The 17,731-nt window shown below is 42.3% G+C and overlaps 2 protein-coding genes across 2 annotated transcripts; both read left to right on the top strand.

Annotated features, from left to right (window-relative positions):
- The first annotated feature begins 69 nt into the window (after nt 1-69).
- On the top strand, nt 70-6,183 carry LOC119460833 (ubiquitin-conjugating enzyme E2 J1). Its single transcript, XM_037721931.2, has 8 exons — nt 70-208; nt 414-511; nt 591-664; nt 736-867; nt 1,147-1,231; nt 3,122-3,227; nt 3,632-3,758; nt 4,538-6,183. The coding sequence occupies exons 2-8, from the start codon at nt 481-483 to the stop codon at nt 4,997-4,999; spliced, it is 1,017 nt and encodes a 338-aa protein (XP_037577859.1). The 5' UTR covers nt 70-208; nt 414-480; the 3' UTR covers nt 5,000-6,183.
- A 1,089-nt stretch (nt 6,184-7,272) lies between these two features.
- Nucleotides 7,273-17,409, top strand: LOC119460836 (techylectin-5B). The gene is made up of 8 exons (XM_049672397.1): nt 7,273-8,679; nt 10,126-10,316; nt 11,251-11,468; nt 13,093-13,354; nt 14,208-14,304; nt 14,533-14,703; nt 15,506-15,657; nt 16,590-17,409. Exons 1-8 carry the CDS (start codon nt 8,547-8,549, stop codon nt 16,734-16,736), a joined length of 1,371 nt encoding a protein of 456 aa, XP_049528354.1. The 5' UTR covers nt 7,273-8,546; the 3' UTR covers nt 16,737-17,409.
- The last annotated feature ends 322 nt before the right edge of the window (nt 17,410-17,731 follow it).

A 17,731-nucleotide genomic window follows, 5' to 3' on the forward strand; every position in this document is an offset into this window, starting at 1 on the left:
CCTTGAGGCACCCTGTCATGAGGCGCCTCTGGCGATCATAACGTTCAACATAGCCTTCGCTGTGGTAGCGGTTCGGGTTTGCAGGTGCTCTGCCGTTGCTACCTGTCTGTACGGAAGGCGCGCAAGGACTTCCGCCACAACTTCACGTGCCGTGTTCGCTGTGCTAGCTGCAACCAACTGCCTTTGCTCCGCAACCAACGAGCTATTTGTACGTATGCGTCCAAAGCTCATGAGGAGCCAATCATCTATCTAGATATGCGGTATTTTGATTGCGTGTAGCTGCTGCTTGTCGGCAGTGGTCGGCGGTACCAGCCACGTCAGGTTTTCATGTTTACATGGCAGCTGCGCGCAGCCACAGTCACTTTCGTTTGTAGTTCCTTGTGCCGTGCTAATTAACAATGCTTTTCCCGTAGAGCACGCTCAAGGTGTTCAGGACCGTCAAATTTTAGGTGCGAATATTGCTACGCTCAACCGCTTGCTATGGAGGGGCAGTACAATCTCCGCAGCCCAGGTGAGCTACTTTACGGCTCTGATCGTGTCACCACTGTGACCGTTCGAGTGAATGTTTGATGTGCACTGTCGTTTTGCAGCCGTGAAGCGTCTTATGCGAGAGGCCCAGGAGCTGCACGAAGCGACGGAAGAGTATTTTGCGCAACCATTGGAAGTAAGGAAGTGCTTGGCTTGCGGCAGCTTCGAGGCACGCCTTTATGCTGAAAGTGCGCGTGTTGATTGCAGGATAATCTGTTTGAGTGGCACTTCACTGTGCGTGGGCCGCCGGAGTCGGAATTTGAAGGAGGCATCTACCATGGCCGCGTAATTCTACCCCCAGACTATCCCATGAAGCCGCCGAGCATCATTCTTTTGACGGTAAGACCGCCATCAAATCATGTCATCACAGTGTCCTGACAGCTAGCGCTTATTCCAGTAGCAGCATAACGACAAATCGCCTTACAGCAACACCTCAGAAAGTAAACGTTAATGCATGTGATTCATACGTTGATGTCTTGTTAGTAGATTAATTAGTTCTGCTCCTGGATATGATGTTTACACCGAGAAATTTGAATGCTTGCTTTGGTTATGTATTGCCAGCTTTAAGCAGATTCCCAGTATAGTTCTGGCAGCTTAAAACTTTGCTTTTCATATCAGCCTAATGGACGCTTTGAGACCAACAAGAAGATCTGCCTGAGCATCTCTGGCCACCACCCTGAATCATGGCAGCCGTCGTGGTCCTGTGAGTGCATCCTGACCTTTGCCTTTCCCTTAATTGCTGAAAAAAAACAAAGTTTATTTGGGAAAACGTAAATGCACCTGCAGTATTGAGAGTCAAAGGTCATTTCTTAGAAATGCTTAACCAATTTGTTGTTAACACTGATCATAATTCTTTCTGTGTGCATGTTTCGTTTAACAATTCTTAGCAAAAATGAAATTTTTTTCTTGGAAATTTTCAAATATGGCAGCATTCAAACTACCATATAAAGCACTAGATATGTTGAGGAAATGTTGCAGTAAAACTTTCTAGCTTACGCTTAAAATATACATGACGTGACCATACTAGCTGTGCTAATGGAAAAAAGTTTTCACCGTGTTGCTTGCTTCCATATAGCTTTGTCATTTGATAGATTAGTGGGGTTTAATGTTCCAAAGCAGATGCTGTAACGGAGAGATTTTAATGGACATGCGGACAAGCTGGAGTCACTTATGAAGAACTCTAAAGATTACTGGGCAAATACAGGGCGTTTCAGCGAACACTTTTGAAAATTCTTAAAGGTTGCCTGTCGCAGATAGCACAATTCTAGTTCATGAGCTGGTCTACTCGAAGAGGCGGACATTACTTGCGCGAGAAATTGAAATGCATAATCGACTAATTAACAAAAAATCGCTAATTAAGTTTATAACTAATTACCTGATGGCCCATATTGCAATTTACAAATTGTAGCCATGGAGTTCGCAAGGCAGATCCACTTGGAACGAATTCTCGGGATGACACCAGTTTCGAGATAATAATTATCGAACTTTGCGGAGAAATGCATTGGCGTTCCAGTTAGTTTCTTAATAAAGCGTCGCTTTATGCATTGAAGCACAAAATTAACTGGAACGCCAATGCATTTCTCCGCAAAGTTCGGGAATTAATATCTCGAAACTGGTGTCATGGTATGATAAAACTTTATTATGGTCCCTCGGAACACGCGTCAGCACGTAGTGGGCCGCTCCCAGGTCGGTACAGAAAGGCCGAGCGTCTCTGCTGCGTCGCGGGCCCGATGGACAGCCCATAGCTGTGCTTCAAGATCGGGGCTGCTTAGGGCAGCCTCCCATTTGGACGACGTGACACCGTCGCGTAACGCGGGGCACCGCCAGAGCATATGCTCCAAGTCAGCTAGGTCTGAGCATAGCTCGCAAACAATGGTGTCATCCTGAGAATTAATTTCAAGTAGATCCACCTAGCGAACTCCACGGCTACAATGCGGCTCCACGGCTACAATGCAATATGGGCCATCAGGTAATTAGTTAAAAACTTAATTAGTGAATTTTTGTTGATTATGCGATTATACGTTTCAATTTGTTGTGCAAGTAATGTCCGCCTCTTCAAGCAGACCAGCTCATTAACTAGAATTGGGCTATCTGCCACAGGCAACCTTAAATAAATTTTGAAAGTGTTCGTTGAAACACCCTGTATTGGGCTGTTTGGGAAAAAGCACAGCTAGAATCAAGAGAAGAAAAATCTGTTTGTGAGAAAGGTGTTGAAAAATGGGACGGTGCAAGAATTAAAAAAAAAGAAGCATAAAAAAGGAAATTGTGATGGTGCTTGTGCCACCCTCCTGTTGCTGTTTAAGATGTCATATGCTAGAGGGTTACTTGATCCGAACAAGTTTATTGAGGCAAGCTCTTGAAGCAGGCCAAGTGAACAACAGCTAACTCACTGAAAAAGTCACTGTGATAAAAATTTTTGCTTGTTAATCATTAATAAGGTGTTCAAGGGTAAATTTATGAATTTTATGATTTTTATAAATTTCAAGGTCCACAGGTATGTGCCTGAGATGTACTTTGTTTAAGCAGTGTTGATCACTTCCGAATCTCCATTTTCCTGATAACTGCTGTTTTGTTTATTATTCTTCCGTTACAGTGCGCACTGCTCTGCTGGCAATCATCGGTTTCATGCCAACTCATGGAAGTGGTGCGATTGGGTCCCTGGATTACAGTCCCCAAGAACGAAAGCAGCTCGCGAAAAAGTAAGAGCGGGCTTAACCTGCTTTCCGCGTTTTGCAAACTCTATGTTGACCAAAGAAAAAATAATGCATTAATCATTTTAGTACCCCCTTTCTAGTTAATGGAGATGCAGAGGCTTTCAGTGTGGTCAATGTGGTGTTAATGCAAACATAAAATACAGCAGAATGGTGATGATGACAGTGTCATTTGTAACCTTCTGTGGGAATAGGACCTTCACAACCAAATCTTCACTCCATCTTTTTTTTTTTTTAGAAATCTTTGATCATTTAATATCATTGATAAATTCATGGCATAAACTTGAATTAAATGTTGATTCTAAGAGGCAGAGTGAGCTTGGTTCATCCAAGAACTCTACAAAGGTTTGCCCGAGGAAACAAAGTTTTTTTTGGTTTTTGTTTTGATCTAGATCTCAAACGTGGAGCTGCCCCAATTGTGGCCCGGTAGCTAAGCTGCTCAAAGAACGCTCACAAGAACCACAGGACATAGCTGCTGACAAGGAGGCAAGGGAGCAGGCTGCACAGATCATGTTCAAGGTGGTGGCACAGTGCATTTTGTTTTGACCTCTTACTGCTGCAGAATAGTGTAGTGGAATCTCTTCGAAATATTACTAGAAGTAATAACATTTATAACTATTGACACAGACGTTTCTCACTGACGCCATTAACTCAAAGTGAGTTATCGAACTTTAGAGAGAGTGTCTTTAACCAAGCCTTTTTTACTCACAACAACATACACAGCGCTGCCGTAAACATCTACACATTAGTCACAAACCTGCTCACTTTCAGTGTCTAGCTGTTGGGAAAAGAAGTTCAGAAAACCTTTCCTGTATGTGTCTTTCCATGCAGTAAATCTTTCTGTCTGACAAAATGCAGCAGGTGCAGTGTATGCTGATGCAGCTGCGGCAGTCGATTAGCATATGTGGTAGGGTTACTGACTTCCTTTAATCCCCTCTCAATCGACAGCAGAATTGGAATGTGCAAATGTCTCCCAGTTGTGAGCGAAGCTGTGTTCAGTCAAATGCAGTTGTACTTTCATAGTCCGCAGACACATTTCTCTCAAGATAAGCAACTGTAGGCAGTGTTGCAAATGTGCGGAGCGCCCTATTGAAGACGCTTTCTTCACTTGCTATGCTGCAAGTTTCAATGTCAGTTGCACTATGCAAAACTGCATTACAAAGTAAAAATTTATGCTCCATGAGGTTGAGTTGTGGTGACATATGACATATCTAAGCTAGAGAATAGTGCTTCCTGCAAATCTGTATATCTCGTGCTGGGGATATGTTGCGACACTGCCATTACTGTTCCTGTTATAGGATGCTAGTGAGAGGCCCGGCATGCCCAAGACTGCCGAAAGCAAGGCTACCGACCAGACGACAACGTCAGCAACACTACCACAGTCAAGCGACTCCAACAGCCAAGTACAGCCATCAACCAACTCGGAGAATAAAGCGGCAAATGCAAGCGGCAGTGCCGCTAGTGACACGTCCCCTGCAGCTCAGGGCACCCAGTCAGCTTTGGCCACTGGAAGCACCACCGAGGATACACCAGACATGGTGAAGCGTCGGCTCGCGGCAGCGCGAATCTTGGCCCAGCGTGCCGAGCGTCTGGCACAGCAACAGCAGCCACTCGCTGTACTTGCTGAGGAGACGGGCACAGCAAATCGCACGACAAGGGCAAGCTCGGGAGACAATTTGCGCATGGCATACAATGCGGCGATCTGGATTGTTGGCAGTGCCTTTGTGGGCCTGCTCATACGGCGCGTCTTTTTCTTGTGATTAGTGAGGACACAGCAAAGCGGCACGGACTTGACAGAGACTGCTTGTGTCGTCACATGCGCCTCGTGCATCGTGATCGTCAACATGTGCGTGGTGTGCTAGGCCACTGTCTGAACCAGCTGCTTTGAGTGGGCAGTGACGGAACGGCCCGCCTGCCTTGTGTAGCGAAATTGACTGAGTATTGCTGCGAGCGCGCCAGTTGTCGGGGGTCGTCAATCTTGGAAAAAAGAACGAAAGAAACAACTTTTTTGGTGGTGATATGCCCTGTGCTAGTTCTGTCGGGTGATGATGCGACTTGCAGAAGCCAAGTTGGCTGCTAGGAGGGGCTTCCTCGGCTTGTGGCACCACAACGAGACGTCTTGCGGTTCAAAATTCCACATTGCTGTTTTATAGGTGGATGGTTTGCACTCCAGCGCAATAGTGAGAAATAAAATGCTGCTTCGCTAGCAAATGAGCTTCACAGTAGGCTTTAGTCTGAGAGGAAGCATAATTGATGCGAGAGTGCTGCATGACACACCGAGCGTTTAGTGCCCTTGATGTCTTGCTCAGCTGCACGGAACTTAGATATTTAGGAATCAACTTTAGTATAAATATGTGTATATAAAGCTAGGCGCTAGTTGTCTAAGGAAATATCCACAACATGCCAGGACACAATACCTAAAATTACGTGAGCCAGCTCAAGAGAATCTATTGCGAGTTATGTAACCAGCTGTTTTTCTGCACAATAGATGCCAATTTGACTTAAGCATGCAAATAAGGTATAAATATAAGGCATTACAGCAGGGCATTCAGCTGTGCTGTCACTGGTAAAAGTACACAGTAGAAACATTGCAGAAATGTTTTAAAAGCCACTTTACGTGACTGGAACCGGCGTTGGGCAGTACTATATACCAGTAATGCTCAGAAGTAGCCGTTCCACTGGGCCCAGTGCCAGCTTTTGTCACGTGCAGAGTAAATTTGGAACTTCTGGTAAATACTGTACGTATGTCACCGTGAACTATGCATAGTTCATACTGGAAAGCAATTTCAAATGGCACTGTTGATGCCATTTTCATGTGTGGGTTGCTCATAAAGTATTAAAAAAAATGTTCCTGTGCTCAAGCAAATGTCCAAATGGATGCACAGTAACCTGGAATGGTGCCTCCCTCCTCTATCGCAGTGAATAAATTGATTTTTCCACACCACCATGACCATGTGACATGTTTTCAAGTGAGGCTTACGGCCCTGATGAGTTCACTGGGTCAGCGTGAGAAATTCAGGTGCAAATGCGCAGTCTATGCACGAAATGCAGAGGTTGGCCATAACAGTTTACGAGACATTGGATCTGCAAAAAAGTTTGATTCTCGTGATGCTTTGGTACACAGCATGAATTCAATGTTTCAATCTGTAGTAGTTTTACTGATCTACACAGTGATCCATTAAATTGAAGCACTATGCCTTAAAGGCCCAACTGCAGTGAAAAGTATGACCGCATATAAAGGCTAGTTTTAGATAGTGTAAAATTTTTCTTTCGAAATACGAATAGGTGCGTCGCGAAAAGCTTGCAAAAATGTTTTTCATACCACAACTGTAAGGAAACACCATGACTGCCACTCGCCGGAAACAATGCAGCACCTAGATTGTTAAACCAGAGCGAATACTTTGCATTCGACTTCTGAAATTAGGCGGTTTTCATAGTGGGTTAAAGATCTTGAAGGCAATGTGTTTGGATTTGCATTGCGTCTGCTAACCACCAGGTGGTTAGGTTCTGCTAAGGTGCTGATTAAAGGCTGTTAATAAGAAAATTAGATGAGCCCTGCAGGTATTGTAATGATTACTACAATGAGTTTATACCTACTACTCATTCATAACCAATTTAAGTCAAAGTGAAATTTCATTGTAGTTAGCCTACATTTGTCATGGAAGCCGTGCTGTGTAAACTTTTGTGGCCAAATGTACATTGTGTCAACTTTTCTAGCCGTACACATGGGGTGATAAAATGTTCTCCATATTAAGGTTGTGTTATCAAGGTGCATTTAGCATTCACTTGGTCAGTCAGTTTTTGTTTCTGCTGCACCTGAACACTATTTCTTATCTGCAATCAGCCGAGGTATGATAGGTAGGTCTCAAGAAAAGAATTCTGAATAAAGGTATTCTGCCAATACTGTCTCCCGTTTGCAATTGTGCTGCAAGAGCGTGAAAACAGCGACAAGACAATTATACAGGGTGATAATTTAAGTTTTGAACTGGATTATTGAAGTGGCGGACATCACTAGCATGAGAAATCGAAACACACATCCAACTAATTAATAAAAATTCATGAATTAACTTCTTAATTACTTCATGGCACATATTGCAATTTATGAATTGTAGCCGGTGAGTCAGAAAGAAGTATCGATTTGAAATGAATCTCGAGGATGGCACCAGTTTCGAGATATATTTCCCAATCTGTGGGACGAAATACATGAGCGTTCCAGTTACTTTTGTGCTTTAGTGCATAACAAAACATTGTCAAGAAAGTAAGTGGAACAACAGTGCATTTTTTACGGCCAGTTTTATGGCACATATCTCTGGTGCCATTCTGGAAATTAATTTCAAGTGGATACGCCTTGCAAACTCACCAGCTACAATTCGTGTCATTAAGTAATTAAGAAGTTCATTAATTATTTTTGTTAGTTGAATATCTGTTTCGATTTCTCATGCAAGCTAATGTCTGCCTTTCTGAATAATCCAGCTCAAGGACTAGAATTATGCTATCTGCAACAGGGGTTCATTAAAAATTCCCAAAAACTTAAAAATTATCACCTCGAATAAGACAGCGCCTGAGGCCATATTTTCAATCAGTAACTATCCAGGATGACTTTCAGTATTCATTCATTGGGCAAGCCAGCAGACAGGGATGTCCTTGGTCCAATGAGATGCCATGCTGTACGTTGCATCACACAAAAAAACTTCTGAAGGTGATCAACTGACAATGCAGTCCCTGTGCTGTTTTTGTAATGTTGATTTCAGTCTTTCGCATATTCAGTGGAATCTCGTTGATAGGATTCTGCATAATACGTTTTTTGGGATAATGCGTTTTTTTCTTATATACAATTTCTTTTTCTTATATACGATAATGTTTGGATAATACGACTTTTGGATGATCCGATTTATTTTCCGGTACCCGTGAAGATAGTACCAACGAGATTCCACTGTATTTCACCACATTCACGTACACATCATTGTACTGAAATTCGTGTTTCATAACAACAAGGAGCTTCTGGCACTGCAAAGGTAGGCATTTTCAGCTCTGCATTTGTTGGACACACTGAATGCTTTTTTCTAAAATTCCTCAGTGTGCCAGTTCACAGCTCCGAGTAGCAATTTTGCAAGAATATCAAAAAGAAATTGCAGGGCCGAGACGCTCTCACCACAGTGGTGAAATGGACACCCGAGGCCAGTTCAGGGAAGCAAGTGCAGAAAAGTAAATCTAGGCAGCAGAGGCAGACGAAAGCCAGATGACTACTTGGCAGAAGCCTGCCTGGGAACAGCCCACAGAGTGAAAACAGGAGCGTTCCGAGACACCATGCCTCTCTTGGCTTGCCCAAGAGCTGGCCTGTTCCATGGATTATGTGTATTACTCACAAACACCCTGCTAGTTCATTCCAATGGTTCAACTCCGATGCCCAGTTCATACAATACCAGCTCCCATGTGTCGGGTAAGAGCACTTTATTGATGACATTGTCTGGCTACAGATATAAGAGTGGTGGCATGCTTCTAACCTACTGCTATAGCTATGTGTTTGAGGGAATTGCTCATCAATGCCAGTTCTGAAGTGCAGCATGGTATATTACTTCCCTCTGAGGTTAATGTGCGAAGGAGTTGAAATAGCCTCTCCTTGCCATATGAGGGTAGCAAGCTCTAGCTAGAATTTAGTTTATTTCAGACGTAATTGAATGCCCACCATGCTGTGGGCTCCCAACCCACTTTAACACTACTAGTGTAGTCACGTGACATGAATATCATGCATCTTTTGGTTGCATCTCCAATCGAGTCTGATATTGTTCAACGGAATTGTGTAAAAGGTGCAAGAATGCAGTCTTTTAGCACAGAAAGCTTTTTCTTTTCTCATGGGGCTTGAGAAAAACTGGCCATTACAAGGGTACTTGGGTTGCTTGAGCTTGAGTTCTTGAAGCCATATGGGTTGAACTACATGTGGCGCCTAAGAAGCACTGTCATGAGGATACACACCCTACTACAGAAGAACTCAGAGTTTATTTAAAATGTTTTTGCTGAAACACCTTGCATGGTTCAGATATGGATGTAACAGCTATATAATGTGGTTATGAATAATAAATGGTAAAACAGGTTGTGAGCACTATTGTTTGTCATTCTCTCAGCTTTTTCATTTTTTTTTTACATGCATTATGTTGTGTACATTACATGTATTATTCCATGTATGCAGAACTGTGCCTTTAATTGGACAAAGGGAAGAGCTTTGCTACTTTGAAGCTACTAATTACCAGATGTTGTTGCCATACATCACTTATTACAAACTTTATCACTTTTAAAGATTGCATGTTGTATAGTAAAATGTAGAAAAATTCAGACTGAGACAGTTTGTGCAAGCACACCAGAGAAAAGCCAGAAGTGTGCTCCTGTTCTGGACTTGTTAATCGGACATAAATTCAACTGGTTTCATCATTCACTACATTGGCAGACACCTACCATATTTAGTCGAGTAAGACGTGCCCTTCTTTTTTCAAAATCTTGGCAGGGTGTGGCTCCTTGCATGAGTGACCACCTGTTAAATGACCACCCGCTAAAGCAGCGGACGACGTCGCGAAATGATGTCCAGGTGTGACCAGTGGCTACATGCTACACACACATTTATTCAAGATTCAGAACCACCAATCAAATTCTACTGCACTATTCACCACTGCCATTACCGATCTCATTTACATTGTCACTGGAACTTACGATGCCCCACTGGCACACTTCCAAAGTGAGGGGGTGCCGGTCTTACCCAGGCAAGTATGGTATGTGCTTTCTTCAGTGAGCCATTTTGGAGTCAACTGAACTAACCGGATGGCTCTATTCTGTTTGCTTTAGTTAAAGGTAACGTGAGGCTTGATTATGCATGCTAAGCAGCACCACAACACAGGCAGACAGTTCCCGCTGTTGGAGACGCTCTTGGAACAGGGGCTTCTGCAGCTGCCTCATCTCCTGAGAGACCAGGAATCTCGTTCCCAAGAGCGGTGGCGGGCTTTTGATCAGCGCCTACAACAGCAGTTTGATGCCATGGAAGCACGCCTAGCCCTACGCCTAGAGAGTCTCAAAGGGGATGTTGCAAAGGCAAGCAATATGTTCTCACACAAAGTATAGAGTTTTATTTTTGTAAAGGAGAGTCGCAAAGGAACAAGGGCTTCTGCCGATGCTCATACCAAAGACCAGCCTTTGACAGCTGCACTGTTAGAGAAATGCTGTATTGTATTTTATGTTTGAAACTTTGCACCGGTTTAAGCCAGGCACATGAGAGAAATTGACTCGATGAAGGCTCATTTGCATTCCTGGCAAAGTTGAGGGAACCCCCAACATGTTATTACCCTTATGATCCAGGGTGATACTCCCACGATGCAATGAACTAACTAGAATAAATACTGTTATGTGCAAAAAAAGTAAAATGATGTATGTGCCACAAAATGACATACACGAAAATGTGCAGAAGGCCTTAAGATTTGCCTGTGATCAATAAGTTTTCCTGTCTTTCATTAATTCTTAGATGAATATGTTGAACAGTTGAATAGATCAAAAAATTTTGATCTAGGTTACTGCCCAACATGCTTATGGAAAGCTTGGGATGCCAAAATTACTCTTCAAGCTGTTCCTCATGGTGTCTTAGAGCAAGTAAATTTAAGAAGCAGCTGGCCTAATAATAAATAATGTTGATACAAAAGAGACACAAGAACTAACTTGAAATAAGAAGTGAAACTACAGTAAGAGTACCTACAATTTTGAGACCATAGCATCAACGAAGCCGCGGAGTTTGAGAGCACACGGCAGTGTACATCTAAAGAAGGTACATTAATTTAGAAACTGAAAGGTAATGTAATCTTGTGGGCACTGTTACTTAATTTTTCAGGCAGTTCCTCACATGAGCCCTGCTGTCCTTTAATTTCAATGACTGTCCAGCCATGCCAAACGTTATTGCAGCTGTAATAGATGCATGAAGACATACAAGTTTACTAACTTATATAACGAAAAAGTGTGGCACTGTTCTCAAAACTAGGGCCTTGCACTGAATGAACTTCTCCGTGAAGATGTTGAACAGCTCCAGCGTGGGCAAACTGCCTGCCATCAGCATCAGCAGAGGTGTCCCGGTGAGCAAAGCGTACGTCGTAGCCTCACCAGCATGCAGGCCACCCTTCTACAGCTACAGCAAAACATTACTGTGCTACTTAACGATGTCAGGCAAGTATGTATTCACAAAGGTATATGTGATATGTTGCAACACAAATTTGGCAGCTGTCAATAGTCACATATTGTATCTACAAGCGGCGCATAAAAAAGCTGTTTTTCATTTATTTAGCAATACTAAAACACTCCTTTCCAACAAGCTAAACAAAAAAAGGCATTGACAAGTCTCCTTGGTTTGTAGTCCCAAACTACTTGGACTGCCTAAGGTGCTGCTTTCAGCCAATGAGCATTGGCATATGAAGCTTCTCGCTCGGACAGTGCTGGGCAATCCAGGACAACAAATAAAAAAGACCCACTACATCATAAGTGAGGTTGAGAGAAAATTCAAAAGAAAACATGATAGAAGGCACGAATTATTTTAATCTAAGCTTCCTTAAAAAGGGGCTATCTGTCAGTACAATCAAGAGATTGACATTTAAAGCCTGTTGTATGTTCCTATTTCTAAAACAACTGATGCTGTCTGTTTTAATGAGCCAACAAACCACACACATGAAATTTTTATGAAGATCTTTTTATAATAGATGCAAAACTTGACACCTTGTAACTCAGCTAATGCAACATGACGTAGTTGGTTGCTTAGTGCCCCGTGGGTTCTTTACAGCTGTACAGAAAGGTAACTACTGCAGTGAGCCTAAATGGCCTCATGCACTCAGTGAATAAGAAAATGCAAGAGGAAAACCCAGTGTGACCCATGAAGCATTGAGTGACTGGGAGGCATAAAGGATGTGCCACTACCTGCATGGAAATTTCAAGAATGCTAGCAATTTTTCCATTAATTATGCATCCGATAAAGCTTTCACACTGTGCTGCTTTGGTCAGCCTCTGCTAGCTGACGGTCACCCTTCATGTAATGTCACATTTTTACACACACACACACGCACTCTTCTAAGCTCTCCCATCTCCTCTCTACCGCTACCATGTGACTGGCTTCCCACACATACATTGTTTCCCACTTGGACACTCCTAATGCTAATGCATTAATATGTAGTGCACAATTTGCTGATTTACATACCTCCTGCACATACAGGAGGCATGTAATACCTTGTACTACCGGAGACACATTGCAGTGCTAAAACAAGCAGTGTTCTGTAGATATCTTTGCTTTACCATCAGAATCAGCCACTGATGGCATTAAAAGACGCCACTTCAACATGCACTGTAACAAACAGAGCAGAGACATGGCACTTCCTCACTCAATGCCATCGCATGTTTTGTCACATGGAATGTAAAATGTACTTGCTTTCAAACATGCAAAGGAGTCATTGAATATCATTAGAAAAGTTTAGACTAAACGAGCTTTACCAAAATACAGGAACAAAGCGAGCTGCTGGCAACATCTCGATACCTTTGTTCAACCAAATCGTGTCAAATTTTTATTGCATACATTTTGTGTGGCTGTTTTCTTGTACCAGCTGGTGTAAAGGCTCCTGTAGTGATGCAAACTTCCTAATTATTGTGCACCTGCTTATCTCCTAAGAAGTGTCGTGCTACAGGAAAATGTTCCAGTACATACTGGTGTAACACACAATCACAAGATGAAGCATCTTGCAATGGTCTGTAATCCAGTAAAAGCAAAAATGTTCACGAGTGTCTGTTCAGGATAAAACTCTCTGATAACATGTATGGTGAAAAGCTTCCATTCTTGTGCTCCCAGGTACATCCACAATCACACCTTCTTGGCAGCAACGCACAAGCAACTGCTAGATGCAGTGAGCCACTTGGAACAGTCGACTAGCCACCTCCAAGTGTCCTGCACAAATCCAGTGCTAACTACAAGCGTGCAGCTACCCTTAGATTGCTGGGATGTGCTGCAAGATGGCCACAACTCGTCGGGAGTTTATCGTATCCAGCCATCTGGCTCTCCTGAAGCCATCATGGTTTATTGCAACATGGACAGTGACGGTGGAGGGTGGACGGTAAGCACTGGCAACAAAGCCTGTCCTAAAGCAATTAGATCTAGCTACTCTGCAGCAGTACGTACATCGGTGGCAACGTCATGTCCCATATATATGTACGGTAGTCAAATTACAATTTGACTAATAAAAATTGGGTTCCTATATATATACACATATACATATATATATACATATATATATATAGTGTGAAGAGGGGTTCAATGGTTCAGCTTATTGTGGAAACTTAAAATGAAGGCATATATGCCCCTGATAAAGGAAGTCCCAATTCTTAAATTTTTCGGTGAATTAAAGAGTAAATCTTCGACAACACTTCATTGTGCCTTCATTTTAAGTGCATATATATATATATATATATATATATATATATATATATATATATATATATATATATATATATATGTGCTGTCTCAGTCACTTGCGGCCCACTTCAGGTGATGAAAGAAAGAGAAAAGCAATGATAACATCCACATCGTGCAGTGAGACCGCCCATTTCCTTCCATTCAAAGCCTGTCTCGAATTACGTTATTTTTGAACATACAGCCTAGCACACTGCACCCAACAAAGGACTGTTGAAGTGGCAGAAGGCTAGGAAAGAGGGAGCAAGATGTGCCAGGCAATTTCCACGAGGGTGAGCAGTTAGGATGAGAATAGTGGTGCCCTGATGCGTGCTCTCTGGAACAGTTCTGGAATATACTGCTTAATTCACCTTACAGTTTTGTTACAGTTTTGTAATTGGCACGATGACACCAGCCATTGTGCAGAAAAAATTTTTATATCGAAATCATACAGCAGTCTGCTCTCATGCAGAGGTGGCTGATATTCAGTGCAGTGCAGCCCAACTGCAACAATGCAGGTCGTGCAACGAAGGCTCGATGGCAGCACAGATTTCCAAAGAAGTTGGACCGACTACAAGTATGGGTTTGGCAACACAGCAAGTGAATTCTGGCTAGGTAAGCTCATGCACCACTAAAAAATTAAATTTCGGGATATTACATGCCAAAAATACAGTCTGATTATGAGGCAAGCTGTAGCCGGTAAATTGAGATTCATTTCGACCACCTGGGGTTCTTTATTGTGCACCCAATTCACGGCACATAAGCGTTTTTGCATTCCGACCTGTTCGAGCCATAGCCACTGAGGTACCACTGCTGGTGTTACTTCTACGTCTTCTGCCACAGGAAACAACCAGATCCATCATTTGACATCTCAGAGGCTGTACCAAGTCAGGGTGGACCTAGAAGACTTTGACGGACAGCACGCACATGCCCTGTATGCTTACTTTGCCATAGGAAGCGAACGTGAGAAGTTTGCACTGAAGCTACTTGGTAAATACGAAGGTGGAGATGCAGGTGAGTCAAGCACTGCCTGTTATACATGCTGAATGTTCTAGGCTGTATGAGCAACAAGTGTTCAACCGCTTAAAGCCAAATCTGCACAACAATTGACAAATCAGCGCTCTGATGGCCAGACCACGTTTGGTGTAAATAATCAGCAATATAATATACTTATAGTTTCGCGACAGCAATACCCATAACTTTAAAATAAAACTAAGGAGGAGCATAAAGGCGGGATTGGTAAATTACACTTCTGAGACATAAAGAAAGATAAGTCTTAGTGTGAGCAGGGGCTTGGTAAGCTAGAAAAGATGCGAGAACAAGAGAGATGTGGCAACACCACCTTGAAGACCTTGCACCAGCTCCTCATAATGTCACAGACACTAACAGAAGTTATTGGGGATTGATTGTTTTTCAATAAGCAAGAATTACACTGTATTGTAAAGAAACCAGAGTCGATCTAGCATGTTTTTGAGAACAGCTTCTGTTGTTTAAAATTCGACCCATGTCCCAGATGGAAATTAGAAGCTTCATTAGTATGATTCAAGGCTATGACCACTCCGAAAATGTGTTCAGCATTCATTCAAACTGCCAGCCAGTGATAACGAGTTTTACAGAACAGATTTTCAATACTTTGTCTGGTTTATGTTCAACTTCAAATGAGGTTTTACGAGAGACTAGCTCGTTGCCTCATCAATATTGCTACCACATGCGTTATTGGATGTTGCATTATTTTTCCGTGGTTCCCTAAAAAAATGCATTTACGAGGTTCTGCTTTAGTCAATTATAATGTTAACTTATGTCATGTGACATGAAGGGGACGGCCTCAGCACGCATGCTGCAATGGCATTCTCCACATGGGATGTCGACAATGACCAGTGGGGTGACGGAAGCTGCGCCAGAGAACACCAGGGAGCGTGGTGGTACAACCAGTGCGGCAGCAGCAGCCTTAACGGGGACTACCTTCAGGTAACATGCCTCAGATAATTCAAGTTCAATTATAATTTAAATTCTGGCTCATCCTTCAGTACAGAGCACGCAACTGTCTGCAAGAAGTTGCTGAAGACTGCAAACTATAAGTCATAAATTGTGCCTTTTACACATTACTGCAAAAGCAGTATATGAAACAAAAGCTGATATCATGAAGCGCATAGTGTTTCAATTACAAGTCAAGTTCTGCTCAACTGCAGTCTAGTCGCCGAGCAATCAGTTGGTATCATCTTCAAACCGATGGAGTGCTTAGTTTAATTTAAAAAGATGTGAACGGGGTGTTAGAAAATCCTCGCCGTGAACAAGTGCTGCTACCTGTGTATAGTGCAGTGTGTGACAATTTCTAAATGAAATTTTGACTTTGTACATTTCGTGGTTAGCCATTATATCAGTGTGGTAAAAAGAGATGACCATTAAGGCATGCAAGCACACTCGTCTATGCCAAATGGGACGGAGCATGTAAAATGCTGCTTAGCAAGGCACCTTGGAAACAGCAGACCTTCAGTGCAGCTTCTTGGTACAAGTCTCGACATGAAGGCGAGGATTGTGGCCAACAAATTTAATCAGACACCTAAAGATGGGCAAACCAACATAATGTATGAAAACGATGTCGTGCTTCAACACAGATCGCAGGATGGAAGTTCAGAGGTGCACTCACAAACATCTTTGTGCAAGTGTCGAGGTCACACAGTCTTACTACCTTAATATTACAAATGATTAGGCGATCGCATGTTCTGTACATCATAGAATTTACTTGTCAACCTATTCACTGTTGATTCAACAGTGCTCAATACACTAACTGTACTTATGAACAAAAAAATTTGCATTCCACTCCTTTTGTTTTTATTATGTGAAACATAACAGATCACACTTCCAAAAAGAGTAAGGGTTTTCTAAATCTCATATTGCAGGGGCCTGGCCAGCTGCAACTGCAAGGACCTTACTGGCTGCCTTGGCCTTCGGTACTACGAAGCTCGTCAATCATGCTGCGGCCTGCACACAGACAACTCAATGGACCAGAGCAGAGTTACAAGGCTGCTACAGTGCAAGAAGATTGAGTTATTTTCAATGAAAGTCTTAGATGAGAGGACAGAGGCTGATAATTTTGGAAGTTTGCTACCTTCATCAATGCACCATCAAAGGCACCATTTGCATATCATCCAATTTTTTGCAGCAACTGAATGGAAAGAGATGTAAAAAAGCCCATCTCAAAGTGTAGCCCGAATTTTATTCAAATGTGCTTTACACTTAATGGGACACTAAAGAGAAAAATTATGTGAGCTGTATTAGTAAAGTACCCTTCTACAAAAACAAAAATGCCACTCTTGCCATGAAAAAAAATCTTGGAAAGCCAGAAAATACATGAAAACGAATGATAGATGGTGACGCCACCTGAAAGTTCCTGCACCAGCTCACCGTCAAATTATGAATTTTTATGATGTCTGCTCGGGTCTACTTAATTTTTTTAGCGGTAAAGATGAATGACATTTTATAATAAAGGAGCCAACGATTGCACTTAATAAGTTTCAACAACGGTTACTAAGCTACAATGGCCCAAATAAAAAAAAATACTTCGAAATGAGTGACATCACGCTGATGTACTAGTGCTGGGTTATTGGCAAGAAATAAATTTTTGTTTTAAATTTTAACTGTGACCTTCCATTTTCTTTTCTGATAATCAACCTATAATTGTGAAATTAACAAAAATGGCATTTTAAAAGAATGCTTTATCAGTTTATAAACTGACATTGTGTTTCTATTTAGTGTCCCTTTAGAAAAAATCAGCACTAGTTCAGTGGTTCTGAACACGTTTACTATCAGCACATTTGACTGGTCATTTCAGAGTGCTACAAAGGTCATGTAAGACAGCGAATAAGTTTCACTACAACTGTAAAGAAGCTTGAAAGGCGATCATAGAGCCATATTGCTGCTATCACACCCACTTAACCATGTTTACATGGCTACAAGGCTGTTTACAGATCATTTACTCATAAATGATCTGTTGAATATGCCATATGACCTGTTGTGCCATACTGCAGCACGATCTCAGAGC

This window comes from Dermacentor silvarum, chromosome 8, assembly GCF_013339745.2.
Source record: "Dermacentor silvarum isolate Dsil-2018 chromosome 8, BIME_Dsil_1.4, whole genome shotgun sequence".
NCBI classification, from domain to species: Eukaryota; Metazoa; Arthropoda; class Arachnida; order Ixodida; family Ixodidae; genus Dermacentor; species Dermacentor silvarum.